Source organism: Sinohyriopsis cumingii, unplaced genomic scaffold, assembly GCF_028554795.1.
Source record: "Sinohyriopsis cumingii isolate HCF-2022 unplaced genomic scaffold, ASM2855479v2 utg001938l, whole genome shotgun sequence".
Lineage (NCBI taxonomy): Eukaryota > Metazoa > Mollusca > Bivalvia > Unionida > Unionidae > Sinohyriopsis > Sinohyriopsis cumingii.
Genome location: NW_028316086.1, coordinates 157,654 through 180,686, shown reverse-complemented (window position 1 = coordinate 180,686; position 23,033 = coordinate 157,654). Strand labels below are relative to the sequence as shown.

At 40.1% G+C, this 23,033-nt stretch overlaps 1 protein-coding gene across 20 annotated transcripts in view; it reads right to left on the bottom strand.

Annotated features, from left to right (window-relative positions):
- LOC149771348 (uncharacterized) overlaps positions 1-23,033 on the bottom strand; it is a 106,815-nt gene that overhangs the window by 52,226 nt on the left and 31,556 nt on the right. For 12 of the 20 annotated variants that reach the window (XM_089948593.1, XM_089948572.1, XM_089948579.1 and 9 more), the window contains 7 exons: positions 21,732-21,770; positions 21,132-21,170; positions 20,003-20,041; positions 19,013-19,051; positions 18,440-18,478; positions 17,252-17,290; positions 16,260-16,298 (listed from right to left, as the gene is read on the bottom strand). In XM_089948593.1, coding sequence (XP_089804719.1) covers positions 16,260-16,298; positions 17,252-17,290; positions 18,440-18,478; positions 19,013-19,051; positions 20,003-20,041; positions 21,132-21,170; positions 21,732-21,770 — 273 coding nt within the window. The remainder of the gene's footprint in view (positions 1-16,259; positions 16,299-17,251; positions 17,291-18,439; positions 18,479-19,012; positions 19,052-20,002; positions 20,042-21,131; positions 21,171-21,731; positions 21,771-23,033) is intronic. The other 8 variants (XM_089948586.1, XM_089948588.1, XM_089948591.1 and 5 more) reach the window with 4 other exon arrangements.

The following is a 23,033-nucleotide window of genomic DNA, read 5'->3' as shown; positions in this document are numbered from 1 at the left end:
AACATTATATTTAAGATCATTCTCCCCACTTTTCCGACTTCCTGGTTGAAATGTTGATATTATCCCCAGCCATTTTAGTCTGTTTGCACCGATTCCTTATATTTTCTGCTCTCGAGAGCAATCCTGAATACTGCAAAGGCATGAGCTCGCCAATATAATTAGAACACAGCACAATACAGTGTGTTGTAGTTTAGTCGCCAATAGGCAAGTGTGAATGGGGACTGATCAATCCACATGGCATTTATTGTCAGATTTAGAATGAGTATTGGAACTAAAGAAGAAAGTAAAACAACTTTAACTCACGGGGAGAAAAAGAAATGGAGTGAAAAGTGAAAAGACCTTCATTTAAAAGAATGAAATGATATTAGGGACTATTTGAGAGGCGGGGTGGGGGGAGCAGCCGAGGGGGCGAATCGGACATTTTGTCCAATCGTTATTTGGCTTAATTATTACTTTCTGCACTCAACGATCTAGTGTCGTCAGCGCCTGGTAAAAAAAAAACGACGACGTCGTTGGGGGATCGTCGCGTCGTCATTTGGTTTAATTAACACCTTCTGCGCGCCGATCCCCAGCGTCGTCAGCGTCCGGTAAGCACATCGACGACCGCGTCGATGTCATCGCCCCCTCTGCTGCTTACAATGAAAATTATTTACAACTAACCGAATATTTGGTCAAGTCCGATACGATATCGTGTCCGAGGATCATGTAAATTTATCGTTACGAATCCATGTGGGGTCGACTGAGCATGACTAAAAAAGTTTCGAAAAACATTAAAGTCCATGTCACCGCCGCACCATGTCTGCCAAATATTTCGTAGCGTGTGTGTATCAACGCCGTTGAACACAGCAAGAATATTACAGTTGTCTCTAATTACTTTTGGAATCTGAGTGTATCGTTGAGTGACATATATCACGTCAGTGTTTTTATGCCTGCCTCTGGAAAATATCCTAGCTGGGTTTTTTTGATTATCTAACATAACATCATCGTACACGACTAGATTGTTAACGTCGCCATCAATATCATCAATACCCGGTGCATCATTGATATCTGTAATAAACTCAATAACATTTTTTTTAGCGATCGCTGATGCATTCTCGTTGAAATCTTTCAACACCTCGTAGCATCGTTGATCATCTACGCTAGGAGCAACCAAATACAACTTATCCCACTTCATCCATCTCATTATTAAATTGAGTAACAATTGCGTCTTGCCGGATCCAGATGGTCCGATGATAATCATCCGGATCGAGTTTGGTAACGCTGCAACATGCTTAACTGGTTCTCTTGTTTTAGTCGCCGAAAAATCAATTATATTCATATCTCTATACATAAATTATGGATCTATATTGTGTGAAGTGTAGAGTACGTACTGGCACAAATGATATGACAACCGTTACGACAAGAAATAACAGATCGGCGCTTACTGGCAAGTGTGTACAATGCGGTACAAAGAAATTTAGATTTATTTCTATTAGACCCGGAGATGTTTTAAAAAAAAGCGAGGAGGTGACATCGCAGCCAAATTGGCAAAACTCCCCGGAACACCGTGGGCAAAGTATCCAGGAGAAAAACACCTCCCAGGATATAACTACTGTGGCCCCGGAACACGATTAGATATTAGACTCGATGATCAAAATCAGCCCAAACCCGGTGAGTATCCAATAAACGCTATCGATAAGGCGTGTCATGCTCATGATGTTGCTTACAAAAGTAGCGATCTGCAACAGCGTCATATCGCGGATGTAAAATTAATTCACGCATTAAATGCTATTCCTGATAAATCCGTCAAAGAAAAATTGGCCTCATGGTTGGTAAAATCGGCTATGAAAGGTAAATTAATGATTGGAAGCGGAGCTTCTGGCGCTGGTAATTGAAAACGATAGCGTTTATAATAACAACATGGAATCCATCTATTATTCTCCGAGAGGATACTGGAAGGGGAAGGCCGCAATTGGTAAGCTTGCAAGCGCTGCAAAGGTAACAAAGACCACTGCGGCTAATTGGTTATCCAAACAGGCTATATGGCAAATCTATCTACCACCGCCTAAACAAATCAACTTCTCGCGCTTTGATGTCAGCGTACCTAATGAAGTTCATCAGGCTGATATACTATTTTTGCCGCATGACAACGGTTACAAATACGCGCTAACCGTAGTTGATGTTGCGAGTCGATACAAACAAGCGGAGCCGTTAAAAACAAAGTCGGCAACTGAAGTAGCCGCTGCGTTTGAAAGAATTTATCGAAGAGGCCCTCTGCGCTGGCCAAATCTATTACAAGTTGATCCCGGTAGTGAATTTCGCGGCGCTGTTTTATCAACGCTGAAACATCATAGCGTCGCGATACGACGAGGTCATACTGCGCTACATCGTGATCAGGCAATTGTTGAACGATTCAATCGGACTCTCGCTGAACGGTTATTTGGATATCAATACGCGAAGGAATTCATCCAAGAAAAACGATCTCGTGAATGGGTTAAAAGGTTGCCAGGTGTAATTGCAGCGTTAAATAACGAGATTACCCGAGCAATCAACATGAAGCCCAGCGACGCGATTAAATACGAGTATATACCCGGAAAATCAAAAATAAATAGCGTTTCCAAGCCGATTCTTGGTGATGTCACTGTTAGATATCTATATGAACCAGGAGAGCTTGAAGGCGGTAAAAAAGAGCTACTGATCCTATTTGGAGTGTTACCACACATAACATATCAACGATAACACGATCAACTGGTAGACCACCGATCTATAGACTGGATTCAACTGCTCCTCAGCGCGGATTTACACGCGAGCAACTACAAGTGATACCTAACGATACTCAATTGCCCCCACGTGGTCTTAACTAGCGCCGTTGCGTCTATTGCACTCAAGACAGGTCAACCTCACATTGTTTTTGACATGACCGAGACTGTTATCGATCCTATCCACGGTAAATTGGCGAGTGTCTTTATCCGAATAACGCCAACTCATTATACAATTGCAACTCGCGCAGTGATTATTCTGTTGTTGTCGTAGCGAGATTATTAATTCGGCATCAATATCAAAACGCCGCTGTTTTTTTTTATCCTGTTGGCGGTAACCCGAGAGTTTTCTATCAATGACGCTTGCATCGATGGTGACTTTGTCGCCGGCTTCGTCAGTGACTCCGTCACCGGCTCCGTCAACAACAATTCTTCGAAGCTGATTTATCCTTCGTACTCTGGACACTGCAAGATAGACTAGATTCGACCATTCGATGCGATTATCAACTATCCAAACAATTGTGTCCGTGATGGTTAGTCCCTGCGAGGAATGTATTGTTGTTGCGTATCCTAGCGTCCACGGGGATTTATTAGCACGTAGCGCGTCCTCGACGACGCTGATATCAACGAGCACGATATCATTCAGCACGAGAATTTGTTTTTCTGTCCGGCCTGGAATTTCAACTTCAATGTTCTGCCGCCGTGTGTCCGCGGGTCTATAACATAACGGCACTGGACGCGTTGGAAACTTTTCCTTATGCAACGCAAACAACTTCCGCTGAAGTGTGTCTCTGACTATCTTTCTACTCGCTACAATCAAATCGTTTGGTCTCCATGTTTCCCAGAATTCATTCAACGGCGTTTCCGGAATTACCTCGCGGATTATTTCACACTGAACTCTATCCGGCTGTAATCTGATTAGTTTTTTAACCTCGCGCAGTTGTTCATCAAGTGCTCGGTAATCAGTATCGGTTTCTTCATAATAGTCCACAAAACCCCTTAACCAATCATGTGGACCCTCGCCGACAAATGGTGGTGGTTGGCCATGATCCCCACACATGATTACCGCTGTATTCGCGCGCAGCAACCACTCAAGAAACATTTGTAAAGTATCTAACGAAACAGTACATATCTCATCCCAGATGATAATGTCGGGAATAAATTTTTCACCCATTCGATCAGGAGTCCACTCACCGCCGCTGTATCGAAAAAAGCTGTGATAAGTAACGGCGTCAACATTTCGTTGTTTTATCTCTCGCGCTAGTCTATGGGTCGGTGTAAGCACGATTATACTTGCCCGCGTTCGAAATAATTCAATTGCCCGAGTCGTCTTTCCTGACCCGCCACAGCCGCTTAAATAAACTGTTTTATGTCTACAAATTGGATCAGAACACGATGGTGCATTAGACCATTCTGACAATTTATCACCGCGTAAGTAGTTGTTCTCAACGGTGACATCTGCTGACGGGGAATAATCGCGTCGTATTTCATTTTTAATTCTCCATGTACCCCAACTCTCGTCCGGACTAGTAAACTCGGCTACGTTTCCCTTATACGCTACGTCAATATAAAATGAATCAACGGCTACTCTAACCGCGGTATCGGGGAATCTATTTATCATCGAGAATAAATTGATAGCGGCATAACCCAGCATAGACGCCCTCAAATGTGGATACGCCGGGCTGTCTCCATCGCTGTAGGTAACAACTGTACCCAACCTCGTTCCATTGGACAAGAAAGCTGTTTTGCAGTTCACGTATCTATTTTTTGCCACTGCGTCCTTGATTACGAAATCATATTCTGCGTCATCTATAATCAGCCGTGAGCAATATCGTTTGTAGTCGTGGTTTTTTCCACCTTGTGTGAACTTACCAATTATTCTTCTACCGAGATCTTTTGCCTCGCGGTTTCGTTGGTTAAATATCCTCCTGGACCATTCGATGATATATTCCTCGTCGGCATCAATGTTTTTTCTGGACTCGTCAATTATGCTATCTAGACGCTCCGGTTCTGGTAACCAGACTTCAGTCTGTGCCCGGTATGATATAATCGCGTCACTGACAATCAACGAAACTAGCATGCTACAATCAATCATATACCGTAGCAGCGCTATTGGCAGCCATCTCTTTTCAGCCATGTGTCTACCGATCCAAATATAGCAACAGCGATGGAGTCCTGCCGCGAATTCAAATGATACTATGCGAGCGAATCCGGTTAAATCAAAATCAGGCAGTGGTCCATTAATAGCAACACGAGTCATTTCATGACTGGGGTGTCCAAATCGTCTAAAGTACTCAGCGGCGGATCCATACCCGAGAAAACTCGCTGGATAACAGGCAACCATATCAACCGAGATCATAGCGTCGCGGTTGTATTCAGTGTTCCATAGTCCACCGTGATAGTATTCCAAACAACTGGATTGTACATCCGGTAGAAATTCCCTGCGCGTTGGTCTCCACGCATTTTTCCTTGCTGCAACATGAGCTACAACCGATGGAATCGTAAAACAATTTGTTAGCAGTTGTTCATCATGCTCCTCAAATTCTATGGCGGTTTTTTTCATCCTGTTGTGAAATGCTTCAGTGCGATATAATTCACCGTTTGGTCTTACAAACTGATCAAAGGTATCCGCATCGTTTTCAGCGCTGCGAAGTAACCACATTGATACAGGGTCGTTTTTACACAAGTAGGCAATAGCATCAAATAGTTTCCTCTCCGCGAGAAAACCGTCCTTGGAGAATTGTTCTCCCAGGAATTCTTCGGGTATATACTTTACTGTTCTATCCCGTGGAAATATTGTGATCACGGGCGTCCATGCGTGTTCGTTATGATCAATAATTTTGATTGGGGCTCCCTTCGATTTATACTTCGATTCGTATAATACTTCACCGGTTATCGTTGTAACGGTTATTGGAAATCTCAGCGATGTTTCTAATCTCGCTATGTCGCTGATGGTTGCTCCACGCTCTTTTACGGTTAGTTCCCACTGGTTGATTTTGCTACGTCGTAAATCAGTCAATTTGTTTCCTCGACATGCATTTGTAAAATGCTCTATTATTCGTTCTGCTACACAATTTATCCCAGTTGACTGTTTCATCGGTTTCAGTTTTCCGATATCAGGTTTCTTATTTAACGGGTATATTCCATAAACAACTGCTGTTTCAGGATACGCTCGTTCATAGTATGGTTTGTCAATTCCGGTTAACAACCCCGGCTTGGAGTCGCGGCTGACAGTGACTGTTTTCTTGTCGCTGAGAACTGGTTCAAATTTATCACGCATGATCCAATCGCCTGATTCCACCCGGACAATGAATTTTACTCTGAAGAAATACCTTTTACCGTCAAGTTGTGATATTATCATTGCTGCGCGGTTGTCGTTCATGGTAGCATCAACAATGCCATCAATTCGAAATGTTGACCAACTGTGAGATGCGCCATCACGCTTGAATTCATTGATACAATCGCGTATTTTACTCAACAGGGTTTTATCGTTTATTAACGCTTTTGGTGTGTCCTTGAGGACTCTATCGAGATTAAACCTAATATTTTTCCGGGGCTTAATTGCTGCCAATCTCTCGAACTCATCCATATAATTAAAACAAGTATTTAAATGAAAGAATATAGTATAATGAATCACTGCAAATGGTTGATGATTGGGTCGACAACCCCGTGCAATAAATCATGTAGAGGTGAATTCTGCGGGTATCATTTACAAAGCGTTCGTAATGGTTCTCTTGGCCCCCTCCCGTGCTTGGTTTGCCACGTCGGTGTAAGAGGAAAATCACAGTTGTGTATCAATTGTGGCGGAAAGCGATACAGGGAACTAAAACGCTATTATGACAAGCGAATTAAAAACGCCGTCATCAACCCCACCGCCGACTTCGTCATCAAAACCCCCCAAGACTACGTTGAAAGATTCATAATTAAACCAAATAATAAATTAGACAAGTAGTATTATTATACAAATGGACCAAGAATTTCAGCCGCATCCCCTGCTCGTCAATTACGAGGCATCTCGCGACGGTATTGTTAGAAATCGTAGACTGAAGAAGCCGGTTGGATGGAAAAACAATCACGGGTATTTAATGTTTACTGCTGGAGGGAAAAAATATCTCTGTCACAGAATCATCTATGAATGTTTCCACGGATTGATCAAAGATAGTCTCGTTATTGATCACATTGATTCTAATTATCAAAATAACAGACTGTGTAATCTGCAAGCCATCTCTCAGAGTGAAAATAGTAAAAAAGGCCAAACTGGTAAATACTCAAAGAAAGCAAAACCCGTAAAGTCATTTGATACAACAACTCACGAGGAAAAAATATTTCAGTCGATGAATGAGGCAGGAAAATATTTTGACATTTGTATCGCCTCAATACAATTTGTTGCAGAACGAATATATCAAACAGCGATCTCAAAAAAGACGGGTCATAGAATTCGATTTTCATATATAACATCAAAGGGAGATAACTCGTTTTGTGATAGCGTCGCATGACAAGAGTTACGTCCCTTGAATCTAATTAATGTTGCGTCCCTTGAAGTCTAATTAATGTTGCGATTAATTAATCATTTTACGATGAAAACTAATGAAATACACGCTATTATCTAACAGCTGTATTCTTTTTTTTAATGTTTTATTTGAGTATTTGGTTTCATTTAAATGCCGTGAAACACCATTAATAAGTATTTAAGGATTCAAACGATTCAAGGGAATTCAAATTAACACACACCTTGTGACTGACGCCGCTGTATTAGTCACTTTATATATAAGATGACTCGTTATAAGCCTGGGGCTTTCGAAAGCCAATTCAACTAATCAAAACTAACCCACGCTCTTGACCCGGGCGTGTGGTTGTCTTTTGTTCACAATCATGCAACCGGGTTAATTTAATTGGGTTGCTTTTGATTGGTTGAATTGGCCGTAGAGTTCCGCCCCGCCGTTTTATGTTTGTGCTGTCTTGTGCCGTCCCATCATCCATCAATCATTTCATTGTAAATATATTCATCCTTAATTAAGTACATGTAGTGATGTCCCCCAAGCATATCTTCTGGGCGGTCTACGATGACGTTTGTCACCCTAGGCCTCCCTCCCGGAGATGTATGCTTTGGGGTTCCAAGATGTGAATGTCCTTAATTAAGTATATGTATATGCCTGCAATCTGCCACAACACTCGAGTGGAGATCTACGGCATTGTACTGTCCATGTATGCCTGCAATCTGCCACAACACTCGAGTGGAGATCTACGGCATTGTACTGTCCATGTATGCCTGCAATCTGCCACAACACTCGAGTGGAGATTTACGGCATTGTACTGTCCATACAAAAAACGGGGTCAAAAATGACCCCCAATAATTTTATTAAAATTTTTGATATTAGAAATAAGATGTTTTATAAGAATAATGAATATCGAAGACATCAATAATATATTAACTGAGATTTCAAAATTAAAAAATCAAGGAATTGAATTATCTGATGGTCTCGACAGTGAAAAAATATTATCCGATTATGAGATTATTAACGAACAGTCGAAACGGGGGCGTTTTACCCTGGCCCGCGAGTACTTTTTTATAAAACGATTACAACATACGATTAATGAGAACCTGTACCACAATGACGCAAATGCATTCATTGGACTATTTACTGCCGTTGAAATAATACGAAAAAAACTCGGACGTGTTTATGAACGACGCCGGGAGATTTCTAGTAAGATCAAAAACATTAGAAGGATTATAGACGAAAACTCCGTGGAGCCCCCGATGGTACACTCGGCGGAAAATTAGAAAATTGCGGATCAATTTACAATAATGGTAGGTGAATCACTTACTACTCGGCTAGCCAGAGAGCGGCTAGCAGCGCTTAAAAAGTTTATACCGTTACGAGACAGAGTGAGAGAGAAACTTCAAACGCGACAACAAATGCAAACTGATTTTGCTGTTGGAAGTGAACAGTTATTTGCCCCGGTAACTAAAGCGACTAAGGATGTTACGGCGGTAACTGTACCCGTTCTTGGTGCGCTTGAAAAGATAGCGGCAGAGACAAAACAAACAAAAAGGTCTTTAGAAACACTCCCTGCAAAAATAGTGGCTGCTACAACACGGAGGCCACCACCACTCGCTATAACCGAACCACAAGAACCTTATGTTACAATAGCCGACGAAGAAGAACTAGGCGCTGCTGCGAAAGAACCAGAAGAAGAAATACCCGAAGAAACACCAGAAGAAGAAATACCGGAAGAAAAAGAGGGGAATATACCCCGTATTGTACTCAAGAAGAGCACAATAGATGAAATTAGAGGCTTCAGCAACAGGGAAGAATTAATTAATTTTGCTGCCAACAATTTTGTTAAGAGCATACGAGATAAGAAGCATATCAATAGCGGTTACGAGAAAAATATAAAGTCGTTAAAAGACTGGGCAAGAATAGTGTATTTAGCGAGTAAACATAAAGATGCATTGCCACATCGTAGTAAATCCGATTACGACGCATTCCACAAGGAAGTTAAGAGTATAACACCAAAAAAAGGAAAAGGATACTCTGTTGGTAAAGAATCCTACGGCGTTACCTGTCCTAATAGTGTTCTCAGTGATATATCACGGCTGGAAGTACTAATCGGAGGAAAACGAGCCGGAAATAACTCTACGGAAATAATCAATGAGGCCGCTGATATTTGCAAGCGGTTATTTACAGGCGGTATTATGGACATTAATGCATATCGAACGCTCATAGACGAGCTCGTGGATGATTAATTGGAAAACTGGTGTTTTTAATAAGGATGATCATACACTACAACCATGATAAACCAGTACTCGTCTACGTGGTAAACTCGCGATTGCCTGTTTACCGCGCGTACTATGGAGATGGTCTCGGTAGCACCATTGCGGGGTTATTTACAAGAATGGCTCCAAAAGTAGCGCCGTTAGCCAAACAATTAGGAATGAAGGCTATTGATGTTATTCGTGATAAGGGTATTAGTGCCATTGGAGATGTTGCCGGAAAGGCGCTTTCAGCCGCGCGGGACAAACTAATGTCATTGGTGAAATCCAAGAGATTCTCAAAAAGAAAACAGATGCCATCAACGACAGTGATGCCTGCAAATGTCAGTAAAGTAATAAATAACGCCGTGGAAGAAAAACTAGAGTCGTTGGCGACGACTCAGTCGTTGGCGACGACTCCGTCGTTGGCGACTTCGCCATCCGCCGATGCGGCAACCAACGCGCTCATGAACGCGATAGCGGGAAGTGGTTTACGACGAAAAAATCGCAATTGAAAACATCAACATGATAAATAATAGAATGTTTGCGCGTACCGCTGATCCTGCGTTTGATATGGACGCCCCAGTGCGCAGGGATGATTCTGTCCGTGATTATCAATTTTATTCTTATTATGCAGCGCAACCCGACCTACGATCGCGAATTGAACTTCAGGTCCAAGATACCAGTAAATACTTTCTGCCGTGTGAAGCGTTTATCGAAATTGAGGGAGAACTCGTGACAAATGCCGCCGATAATGCACCATACGCAGATGACCATCGTGTTCGAGTTGGCTTCGTCAACAACGGTATCATGGCGTTATTTGAGAGCGCCAGATATCTTATTGACGGGCGAGAAATTGAATCAATAGAACGCGAGGTTGATGTTGCAACGACGATAATTGGGTTGGCGAGATACTCGGATGATTATACAAGATCGGCGGGCCCATCTATGATGTTTGCGAAGGACACCACTAATAACGCTGATCATCTTCAGTACATCAACGTGCTGGCGGAAAGAGATACCGCAGTTGACCCACAGGCTGAAGCAAATAACCCAGACCGCAGAGCAAGACCAGGCGCTAATTTCAATATTATAAAAAGTACTAACGATAATTTTAATCTAGGGTTTGCAACACGAGTAGGAATGTTGCAAGGACAACGCCGAAAGTTTTCATGCGCGATTCCACTCCATCACATATTTGGATTCTGCAGAAATGTCAGAAAAGTTGTCTATGGGGCTAAGCATACAATCGCGCTGACGCGAAGGGGCGATGATAACAATGCAATATGGCATGCTGCTGGCGTCGCTGCCGGTAAGGTTGTTTTAACTAAAATGGCATTGTGGATGCCGGTGCTGACTGCATCAGTTACCACGGAAGCACGATTGTTAGCATTTATGGAACAGGGAGGGCAATCGTTGTTGAGTTGGCTAGCGGTAACAACTGATGCTAAAGAAGATAACGTCGCCGATACGTTTACATGGCACCTGGCATCAAAACAGGGTGTTTCAGCCCCGCGTCATATATTCATAGCGCTACAGAATAGGGAACGATTGGGCAGTCAAGAACGCAGCCATATGATATTTGATCAATTAGGAGTCAGGGATGTTTCGCTGAGAATAAACGGACAACAGGAACCATCCGAGGACATACAGCTTAATTACGGCGACAACCATATCGCACGTGTGTATCATCGATTGCTGTCATATATGGGTCGTGATCAAAACGTCGACACTGGTTTGCAAATATCGCAACTTGATTTTAAAAACCTGTATCCGATTTATTATTTTTCGCTGGAACATCTTGATTTAACGAGACAATCCGTCGTTGATATACACTTCCGAGCTCGTATAGCCCCGGGTGGCGCCGATTATAGAGCGGTTGCTGTCATTCTCAGCGATAAATCAATGCTGCTAGAAGGTGTTGGTGGACGAATGAGAATCGTTGATGCGCCAGTGGAAAACATGTAATTGAAAACACAAACGCGTTTACAATAAAATGTCGTATAGTGTCGTCAGTGTAGAGTTGACTGATGGTCAAGTCAAGAAATTACGATCAAAGTCGGCTAAACAATGCGGGACCACAATAACGCTGAAGCCGTCACAGATGGCGGGTGGTAATCATAAGATATCGTTGACGGCGCGTCAAATAAAACATTTCAATGATGCGATGAAGAATAAAAAGGGTGTTCAAATAGATTTTTCAGCCGCAGGAATTAAAAACATGGAAAAGACCGGTGGAATATTTCCGCTGTTAGCTGCGATTCCGGCATTGATTGCCGCGGCCGCACCAGCAGTGGCTAAGGCGGCGGCGTTAGGAGCCGTTGGTACCGCGGCGGGGATGGCATTGAAGAAGGCAACCGGGAAAGGCTACAAAAAAAAACGACCCGTGGCCGGAAAGGGTCTAAGACTACCGGGAACCCCGTATTCATGGTACTCGGGAAAGGGTCTAAGACTAACGGGAACCGTTTATTGACTCGGGAGTCAATGACTCCTGAGTCAATGACTCCAATGTCTAATTTTGATTTAATAGACGCCGCAAACGCGCTAGCGATAAAAAACTTCAGAGGTGTTTTTATGAGAGATCAATTACCGGCGGCACCAGGAAATATTGAAACCGGCATAATTAACCTCGATGGGTCCTCCGGAGCGGGAACTCATTGGGTTGCGTACGCGATTGATCCGCGTGCGATCGTCTATTTTGATTCATACGGGTTAGCTCCGCCGAAAGAGTTCATGCGGTATATCCGGGCGTGTTCAGCCCCGGCGTGTTCAGCCCGGGTTTTTTATTCCACGCTGCCAACACAGCGATTAAGTGGCCCACCGATATGTGGCCGTGAGGTATTGAACGTACTTGCGGCGATTTCATCATCGCGGAAACCACCTCATGTGGTTGTAAACGAATACACTAGTGGGGTCGTAGAAGCTCAACGGATTTTAGAGAATAACATTTACAATAATAATGATTGATATCTGGGGGCGACCGGTTTCGGCGCTGAAAGAATCCACGGAAACGGCCGCCGCCGACATAAAAAAACTAATTGAGGATGAAATCGCTGATATGTTGAATCTAACAAGTGTTGACCCGGGCGAAATAGTTGTATTTCAAGACCGCCAGGGTAAATTGAAATCCGGTAATGTGTCACTGAATGACGTTTTAATACGACAGCGTGATGCCGCCGAGGACACTATCGCGCTGTATAACAGCGACGGACGACTCAAACCGGGTGAATCCATCTTGACGATAAATGGAAAAATAAGTACACTTGGCGACAATTATATAACCATGTCAAATTCGTTAAAAGGTTTACGTAGTGAAATTAAATCGTATGAAGAACGGATCGTGTTGACGCTAACGCATTTCGACGATGTGCGACACATTGTCGATAGTTTTTTTCGGGGGCCCCCGACGGCAACCGAACCGAATTTTATAATAATAACAAATGCTATTTCGGATCTTATGACGCTGCCGGGCCAATTTACCTCGTTACGAAAAAATGTTAACAGGATCGATGACAACTTTGATAAATTCTTTGGTAAAAAAAATACCAAGCCGGATGAGATCACAATAACTATAAATGATATCACTGCGTATAGACAGGAAATAGAAACAATCAAAACTAATGTTGCAACGAACAAAAAGAGTGTAGACTCGCATGAACGGGAAATAGAAACAATCGGCGCTAATGTTGCAACGATTATAAATAATGTAGACTCGCATGGACGGAAAATAGAAACAATCAAAACTGATGTTACAACGATCATAAATAATATGGACGCACATACACAGGAAATAGGAACAATCAAAACTGATATTGAAGCGAACAAAAAGAGTGTGGACGCGCATACACAGGAAATAGGAACAATCAAAACTGATGTTGAAGCGAACAAAAAAAATGTAGACGCGTATTGGCGGGGAATAGGAATAATCAAAACTGATGTTGCAGCGAACAAAAAAAGCATAGACGTGCATACATATGAAATAGGAACAATCAAACTTGATGTTGCAGCGAACAAAAAAAGTATGACCGAGAATACACGGGAAATAGAAACAATCAAAACTAATGTTGTAACGATCATAAATAATGTAGACGCGCATGGACAGAGAATAGAAACAATTAACACTAATGCTATAGCGAGCAAAAAAAGTATAGACGTGCATGAAGGGGAAATAGAAGTACTCAAAATTAATGTTATAGCGAACAAAAAAAGTATAGACACGTATATACAGGAAATAAATACACTCATTACTAGGGTTGCAGCGAACAAAAAAGATGTGGACACGCATATACAGGAAATAGGAACGATTAAAACTGATGTTGAAGCGATTAAAGACGGACTACCGAGAGTAGCAGAGCAATTCGAAAAAATAAAAATCCCTCATGAGAACATCATCAACACAGTATACACAATTCGGCATGGATCATTCGATTGGACTCCTACACAGAATACAGTAAATATTACCGCAACTGTTAAGGGTATTTATCGATTGACACTGGTTTCAATGATGCAGTTTAATATATTATCGTCGAGTTCATCCGGGTTTAACAATACAATATCAACAATTATAGACAGGAACGCAACTGAACAGTTTACAATTTATGCCGTTGATAGAAATCTAGCCCGGGCAAACATTACATGGTATGTGGAATTTGCAGCGAATCTAAGTAATTAAAAACACTAGCTCTTTTAAAATAAAAATGACCACCAAGGAAATTGAATCAGAGGTATCACCGACGTCACATCAATATCGATTCGATACCGCAAAAGAATTTTCCGCGAACTTGAAAACGCTTTCCGAACAATACCGTGCAAAAATAAAAAAATACCGCAGAAAAATAACCGCCATCGACGCGGTCGTGTACTCGGTATCGGGTATAGTAGCTGGCACCGGTGTTATTTTATCCACGGTGACCACGATAGCCCCGATCGCTGTTCCAATCGCTGTCTCCGCAATGACAACAGTTGCTGGAGTTGCCAACGCAATCACTAGGAAGATATCATCGTGTTTTCAGAAAAAACTCAACGAGTATACAGTAAAACATCAAATAGTATCCGACGCATACTCGAAATTATCCGGGTTGATCTCGTTATCGATTGATAATTTGTTCGTATCCGATGTTGAATTCTCCACGATGGTCCAGTTATATAGCTCCGCGATGTCAAAAATCGAGGATTTTCAACTGGAAGCCGAAACCACCTGGTTGTTAAAATTAGACACTAAAAACAACGAATAATAATAATGTCGCTGAACCCCGAAGGGTCTCAATTACTTCAGCGGATCGCGGAGAATACCACTCCGGTACAAACAAATATGATATCGATAACATCAACGAAACCCGAATTCAATGTAAACTTTCCATCACCGGTTCCAGTAAAGGAAATAGCGCTGGCAAAATTGCGAGTATATCACAGTTGGCCTAATATCCGAGCGGACGCATTTAACGGACAACAACCTAATAACTCGCTGGTTTTTGCACGGAAAAATAAACCCGATGGGACCCCAGACTGGGAGGAGGTTACAATACCAACTGGGTCATACCAAATAGAGCAAATCAATAAAGAATTTCAACGCAGAATAAAATCGATCACAGGAAAGGAATCAAAAATCGCTATTACGGTTCATGAACCGACGTTATCGTCGACGATTGAAATAAGCACACCGGGGTATATGGTTGATATTTATAACAGTTCAATAAGAACCATACTAGGATGGCCTAAGAATCCACCCGCGGACACCCCCCCATCAACTATCCTCAGACACGATAACGGAGATGGTGGTAGGCATATTGCTCCATACAACGTAAATATCGCATCAGTGATAGCGATCAATCTAGTGTGTGATGTTATCGAAGGGAGTTATCAGGTGGATACCAAGCAATCAAATCAAGCTCAACAGGGGTATATCCTTTATTCGTTTTCACCAACAGCCCCTCCGGGATTTTTGATCATTGAGAGTCCGATTAATCCGGTCTATATGCGATGCCATGATCGGTTTTTAACGAGAATTAATTTCAGACTTACCGATCAGTCAAATAACCTAATTGATCTGCAAGAGGAGGAGTTAGTGATCACTCTGTTTGTAAGATCATAGCAGCAGAGGGGGCAATAACATCGACGCGGTCGTCGATGTGCTTACCGGACGCTGACGACGCTGGGGATCGGCGCGCAGAAGGTGTTAATTAAACCAAATGACGACGCGACGATCCCCCAACGACGTCGTCGTTTTTTTTTTACCAGGCGCTGACGACACTAGATCGTTGAGTGCAGAAAGTAATAATTAAGCCAAATAACGATTGGACAAAATGTCCGATTCGCCCCCTCTGCTGCTGGGGGCGCGAGAGAGTAAAAGAGAGAGAGAAAGAGAGGGACTCATAAGTTACATATACATGTGATTTCCAATTAATCTAAAGTTTTAATTTATAATAGCCTTATTTCTACTCGTCACAATTGTTCTTCTTCATTGCAAAAAAAAAAAGGCAGGATGCAATTTTTCAAGATAGACGACTTGAGAAGGGTGATGAAAAAGAAATATCGAAAATGACTGTTATTTGTGACATAGTTGTTTTCAAAGCTAAAGGTGAAACATGTAAATGATACAAATATCTTTAAACAATGTGAAACGTTGTTTCATTTGATACGGATAGAAATGTTGACAGCCAAATTTCCAGTTAAGGTGCTAAAAAGACTTAGAGAGTAATAGCAATAAACGGCATCTCTGTAAATGTCAAACGGACGATCCAAAAAGAGACAGAAGTTATGTACATTACCTGTCACTGTTTGGTTCTCTTTCTTAGTCGTATCTGGGGCTTGAATAAAACAAGATAGAGTTGTAAGAAAGATGTGTATAGTTTTAAACAGGCTTAATGATCCACTGTTTTCAAACATATGCGAGTTCCAGCCTTTCTTAGGATGTGTCATCAGATTAAGATTTATCTGTAGATATGAATAACCCACCCCTGCCACAAAGCGTCAATATGCTTAACACTGGAAACTGACTTCCTAAGTAGCATACCTGTACAGGCAAGTTAATATATTTCTTTCCTAGGCATTGACCCCCAACCATCAGTTTCCGTTGTAAACCATGGATCCCAATTCCAGCTGCACGAGGAATAGTAACTATTTCTAGGTGCATGTCATGGGAACAGAAATTAAAGAGAGGAACGGAAAGAATATATCTGTGTCTGCGTGACATAAGACATGTGTCAAACTTAAAGTGATATTTATTTCGTTAAAAGCTGACCCCGGGAATAGAAGGTACGAGACTTCCACAAATTCTATGCGATTGAAATAATACGATTTGTCCGTAAGTATATACTGCTGATGGAAATTTGTCGGTGATGTTCAGAAGTATGCGGGATACTCCTTGTAACACACATCAAGTGAGGGCGTGTAGTAAATTTACATTTCACATTAGTAATATACTGTACATGTGCCAATTTGTGGTTGAATCGGTCGATTGTCAATCTAATCGTACTATGCACATTTCAGCAATTATTACCCCTGAGAAAATGAGAAACGAATCTAAAATATCATATCTGAATAGCGCAAAAGATTGAGCTCAACAATATTATTAAAATTATAAAATATATTATAGCGGGTTGTAATGTTAATGCCAGCTCCACAGATGTTAGTGGAAAATGGTCAGTGCACATGGTGTTTATTGTACTTCCAAAAGTAAAAATGAAGTAAGGAAGCAAAGTAAGAAACATGATACCATTCAGAGAAAAAGAAGTATACAAACAATGGAACGGATATTTACCTTTGGTTGATGATGTTGGTGTCGTGCCTGTTCCAGTACCTATAAAGATGGAAAGTTAAATGAAAGAAAAAGTGTTACACATTGTGCAAAGATAAATGCTGTCCATAAAATGAGTGAAAATACACCATAAAATATTGAACAGAAAATGAGTGAGGGAGACAGACACTCCAATAGTATATTGTATAATTTCTTTCTTAGACAAAGGTATGGTGACAGGAAAACATGGCTATTAAAATGATGGGACAGCATGTTCCAAAGTTTTGTTGGAATGCACAAACATCTGGATAGCGTAAGTATAGAAATTGTTGTATTTTCAACTCTATGTAATGTAAATTTTCGACTTCTTTCTCCAGATAATCAATGTTGTAACGATCGGTAAGACAACCACATCATTTATTCATGAAAGCGTAGTTTCTACTCTTTATATTTGATGGATAACTTTGCAAGCATATTCGGGTGTGATTTATTTATATCTGAAATCTTGTGTCTTATAATACACACCTTGCAATATGATCTGCTGAGAATTTATTTATCATGGGAAATTTATATTTTGAATCATATTATGAGATTATTTGAATTCAGGAATAACTAACTGCTTTGAGAACAATTGGGTAAATTATATGGATTTTGAAGATGAGTTGGTTCTTCCTGTCCGGCGTTTTGCGCTAAACATTAATAATTTTATTCTACAGGAGATGGAAATGCGTATCTAAAATGAACTTGTTAAGTTCATTAAACGTCTGGACGGTGATCACCTTTACAAATTCGGTAGGATGTTTGTTCTATTTTATGTCTTGTTCAAAGTTTCACCGCAGTTTCTGTTGTACATCCGAGCATTAGGTGAAAACGTGTAGAAAACATTATATTTAAGATCATTCTCACCACGGTTGAAATGTTGATAATATCCCCAGCTTTTTTAGTCTGTTTGCACTGATTCCGTATATTTTCTGAACTCGAGAGCAATCCTGAATACTGCAAAGGCATGAGCTCGCCAATATAATTAGAACACAGCACAATACAGTGTGTTGTAGTTTAGTCGCCAATAGGTAAGTGTGAATGGGGACTGATCAATCTACATGGTATTTATTGTCAGATTTAGAATGAGTATTGGAACTAAAGAAGAAAGTAAAACATCTTTAACTCACGGGGAGAAAAAGAAATCGAGTGAAAAGTGAAAATTATATTTACCTGTACTCGAAGATGTCAATGTTGTACTTGTTCCTGGAGCTATGAAAGAAAACAATAAAATAGAATACAAATTGTTTCACACAGACAAAGGATAAAGACCTTCATTTGAAAGAATGAAATGATATTAGGGACTATTTGAGAGGCGGGAGGAGGGCGAGAGAGTAAAAGAGAGAGGGACTCATAAGTTACATATACATGTGATTTCCAATTACTCTAAAGTTTTAATTTATAATAGCCTTATTTCTACTCGTCACAATTGTTCTTCATTGCAAAACGAACGAGGTAGGATGCAATTTTTCAAAATAGACGACTTGAGAAGGGTGATGAAAAAGAAATATCGCAAATGACTGTTATTTGTGACATAGTTGCTTTCAAAGCTAAAGGTGAAACATGTAAATGATACAAATATATTTAAGCGATGCGAATAGTTGTTTCATTTTGATAAGGATAGAAATGTTGACAGTCATGATTGCCTGTTGAGGGTCTAAAAAGACAAAGAGTAGTATCAATAAACAGCATCTCTGTAAATGTCAAACGGACGATCCAAAAAGAGACAGAAGTTATGTACATTACCTGTCACTGTTTGGTTCTCTTTCTTAGTCGTGTCTGGGGCTTGAATAAAACAAGATATAGTTGTAAGAAAGATGTGTATAGTTTTAAACAGGCATATTTATCCACTGGTTTCAAACATATGCGAGTTCCAGCCTTTCTTAAGATATGTCATCAGATTGAGATTTATCTGTAGATATGAATATCCCACCCCTGCCGCAAAGCATCAATATGCTTAAAATTGGAAACGACTTCCTAAGGAGCATACCTGTACAGGCAAGTTAATATATTTCTTTCCTAGGCATTGACCCCCAACCATCAGTTTCCGTTGTAAACCATGGATCCCAATTCCAGCTGCACGAGGAATAGTAACTATTTCTAGGTGCATGTCATGGGAACAGAAATTAAAGAGAGGAACGGAAAGAATATATCTGTGTCTGCGTGACACGAGGCATGTGTAAAATTTGAAGTGATATTTATTTCATTAAAACCTGACCCCGGGAATAGAAGGTACGAGACTTCCACAAATTCTATGCGATTGAAATAATACGTTTGTCCGTAATTATATACTGTTGAGGGAAATTTGTTGGTGATATTCAGAAGTATGCGGGATACTCCTTGTAACACTCATCAAGTGAGAGTGTGTTGGAAATTTACATTTCACATTAGTAATATGCTCTACATGTGCCAGTTTATTGTTGAATCGGTCGATTGTCAATCTAATCGTACTATGCACATTTCAGCAATTATTCCTCCTAAGAAAATGAGAAACGAATCTAAAATATCATATCTGAATAGCGCATAAGATTGAGCTCAACAATATTATTAAAATTATAAAATACATTATAGCGGTTTGTAATGTCAATGCCAGCTCCACAGATGTTAGTGGAAAATGGTCAGTGCACATGGTGTTTATTGTACTTCCAAAAGTAAAAATGAAGTAAGGAAGCAAAGTAAGAAACATGATACCATTCAGAGAAAAAGAAGTATACAAACAATGGAACGGATATTTACCTTTGGTTGATGATGTTGGTGTCGTGCCTGTTCCAGTACCTATAAAGATGGAAAGTTAAATGAAAGAAAAAGTGTTACACATTGTGCAAAGATAAATGCTGTCCATAAAATGAGTGAAAATACACCATCAAATATTGAACAGAAAGTAGGTGAGGGAGAGAGAGACTGCAATAGTATATAGTATAATTTCTTTCTTAGACAAAGGTATGGTGATAGGAAAACATGGCTATTAAAATGATGGGACAGCATGTTCCAAAGTTTTGTTGGAATGCACAAACATCTGGATAGCGTAAGTATAGAAATTGTTGTATTTTCAACTCTGTGTAATGTAAATTTTCGACTTCTTTCTCCAGATGATCAATGTTCTAACGATCGGTAAAACAACCACATCATTTATTCATGAAAGCGTAGTTTCTACTCTTTATATTTGATGGATAATTTTTCAAGCATATTCGGGTGTGATTTTTTTAAATCTGAAATCTTGTGTCTTACAATACACTCCTTGCAATATGATCTGCTGAGATTTTATTTATCATGGGAAATTTATATTTTGAATCATGAGATTATTTGAATTGAGTTGGTTCTTCCTGCCCGTCGTTTTGCACTAAACATTAAAAATGCGGTGGAAATGCGTATATAAAATGGACTTGTTAAGTTCATTAAACGTCTGGACGGTGATCACCTTTACAAATTCGGTAGAATGTTTGTTCTATTTTATGTCTTGTTCAAAGTTTCACCGCATATTCTGTTGTACATCCGAGCATTAGGTGAAAACGTGTAGCAAACCTTATATGTGAAATCGTTATCTCCACTCTAACGACTTCCTGGTTGAAATGTTGATATTATCCCCAGCCATTTTAGTATATTTGCACTGATTCCTAATCTTTTCAGAATTCGAGAGCAATCCTGTACACTGCAAAGGCTTGAGCTCGCCAATATCATTAGAACACAACACAATACAGTGTGTTGTTGTTTTGTTGCCAATAGGCAAGTGTGAATGGGGACTGATCAATCCACATAGTATTTACTGTCAGATTTAGAATGATTATTGGAACTAAAGAAGAAAGTAAAACAACTTTAACTCACGGGGAGAAAATGAAATGGAGTGAAACGTGAAAATTATATTTACCTATACTCGAAGATGTCAATTTTGTACTTATTCCAAGAGCTATGAAAGAAGAAGCTAAAATAGAAATTGTTTCACGCAGAGAAAGGATAAAGACCTTCATTTAAAATAACGAAATGATATTAGGGAATATTTTAGAGGCGGCGGGTGGGCGAGTGAGTAAGAGATAGAGAAAGAGGGGGGCTTATAAGTTATATTACATGTGATTTCCAATTAATCTAAAGTTTTAATTTATAATAGCCTTATTTCTACTCGTCACAATTGTTCTTCTTCATTGCAAAAGAAACAAAAATAAAACAAAAAACGAAGGAGGATGCAATTTTTCAAAATAGACGACTTGAGAAGGGTGATGAAAAAGAAATATCGAGTATGACTGTTATTTGTGACATAGTTGTTTTCAAAGCTAAAGGTGAAACCACCTGTAAATGATACAAATATCTTTAAGCAATGCGAAACGTTGCTTCATTTTGATAAGGATATAAATGTTGACAGCCAAATTGCCTGTTGAGGGGCTTAAAAGACTTAGAGAGTAATAGCAATAAACGGCATCTCTGTGAATGTCAAACGGACTATCCAAAAAGAGCCAGAAGTTATGTACATTACCTGTCACTGTTTGGTTCTCTTTCTTAGTCGTGTCCGGGGCTTGAATAAAACAAGATAAAGTTTTAAACAGACATATTGATCCACTGGTTTCAATCATATGCGAGTTCCAGCCTTTCTTAAAATTTGTCACCAGATTGAGGTTCATCTGTAGATATGAATATCCCACCCCTGCCACAAAGCATCAGTATGCTTAAAACTGGAAACAAATATATTTCTTTCCTAGGTATTGAACCCCAACCATCAGTTTCCGTTGTAAACCATGGATCCCAATTCCAGCTGCACAAGGAATAGCTACTATTTCTAGGTGCATGTCATGGGAACAGAAATTAAAGAGAGGAACGGAAAGAATATATCTGTGTCTGCGTGACTTGAGGCATGTGTCAAATTTAAAGTGATATTTATTTCGTTAAAAGCCGACCCCAGGAATAGAAGGTATGACAATTCCACAAATTCTATGCGATTGAAATAATACGATTGTTCCGTAATTATATACTGTTGATGGAAATTTGTCGGTGATGTTCAGAAGTATGCGGGATGTTCCTTGTAACACTCATCAAGTGAGGGCGTGTAGTAAATTTACATTTCACATTAGTAACATAAAGTGCAAATGCCAGTTTGTGGTTGAATCTGTGATTGTCAATCTAACCGTAGTATTTACATTTCGGAAATTATTCCTCCTGACAAAATTAGAAAGAAATCCATGTTTGGATATATGAATAGCGCAAAAGATTGAGCTCAACAATATTATTAAAATTATAAAATACAGTATAGTGGAATGTAATTCAATGCCAGCTGTACGGATGTCAGTGGAAAATGATCAGTGTACAAGGTGTTTCTTGTACCTTCAAAAGTATAAATGAAGTAAGGAAGCAAAGTAAGAAACTTGATATCAATCAGAGGAAAATAACTGTAGAAAGAATGAAACAGATATTTTCTTTTGGTTGATGATGTTGGTGTCGTGCCTATTTCAGTAGCTATAAATAATGAAAGTAAAATGAAAGAAAAAGTGTTACACATTGTGCAAAGATAAATGCTGTCCATAAAATGAGTGAAAATACACCATGAAACATTGAAAAGAAAATGGGCGAGGGAGACAGAGACTCCAATAGTATATAGTATAATTTCTTTCTTAGACAAAGATATGGTGATAGGAAAACATGGCTATTAAAATGATGGAGTAGCTAGTTGTAACGTTTTGTTGGAATGTACAGACATCTGGATAGCGTAAGTATAGAAATCGTTGTACTTTCTTATATATGTAATGCATAATTTTGCATTCTTTCTCCAGATAATCAATGTTCT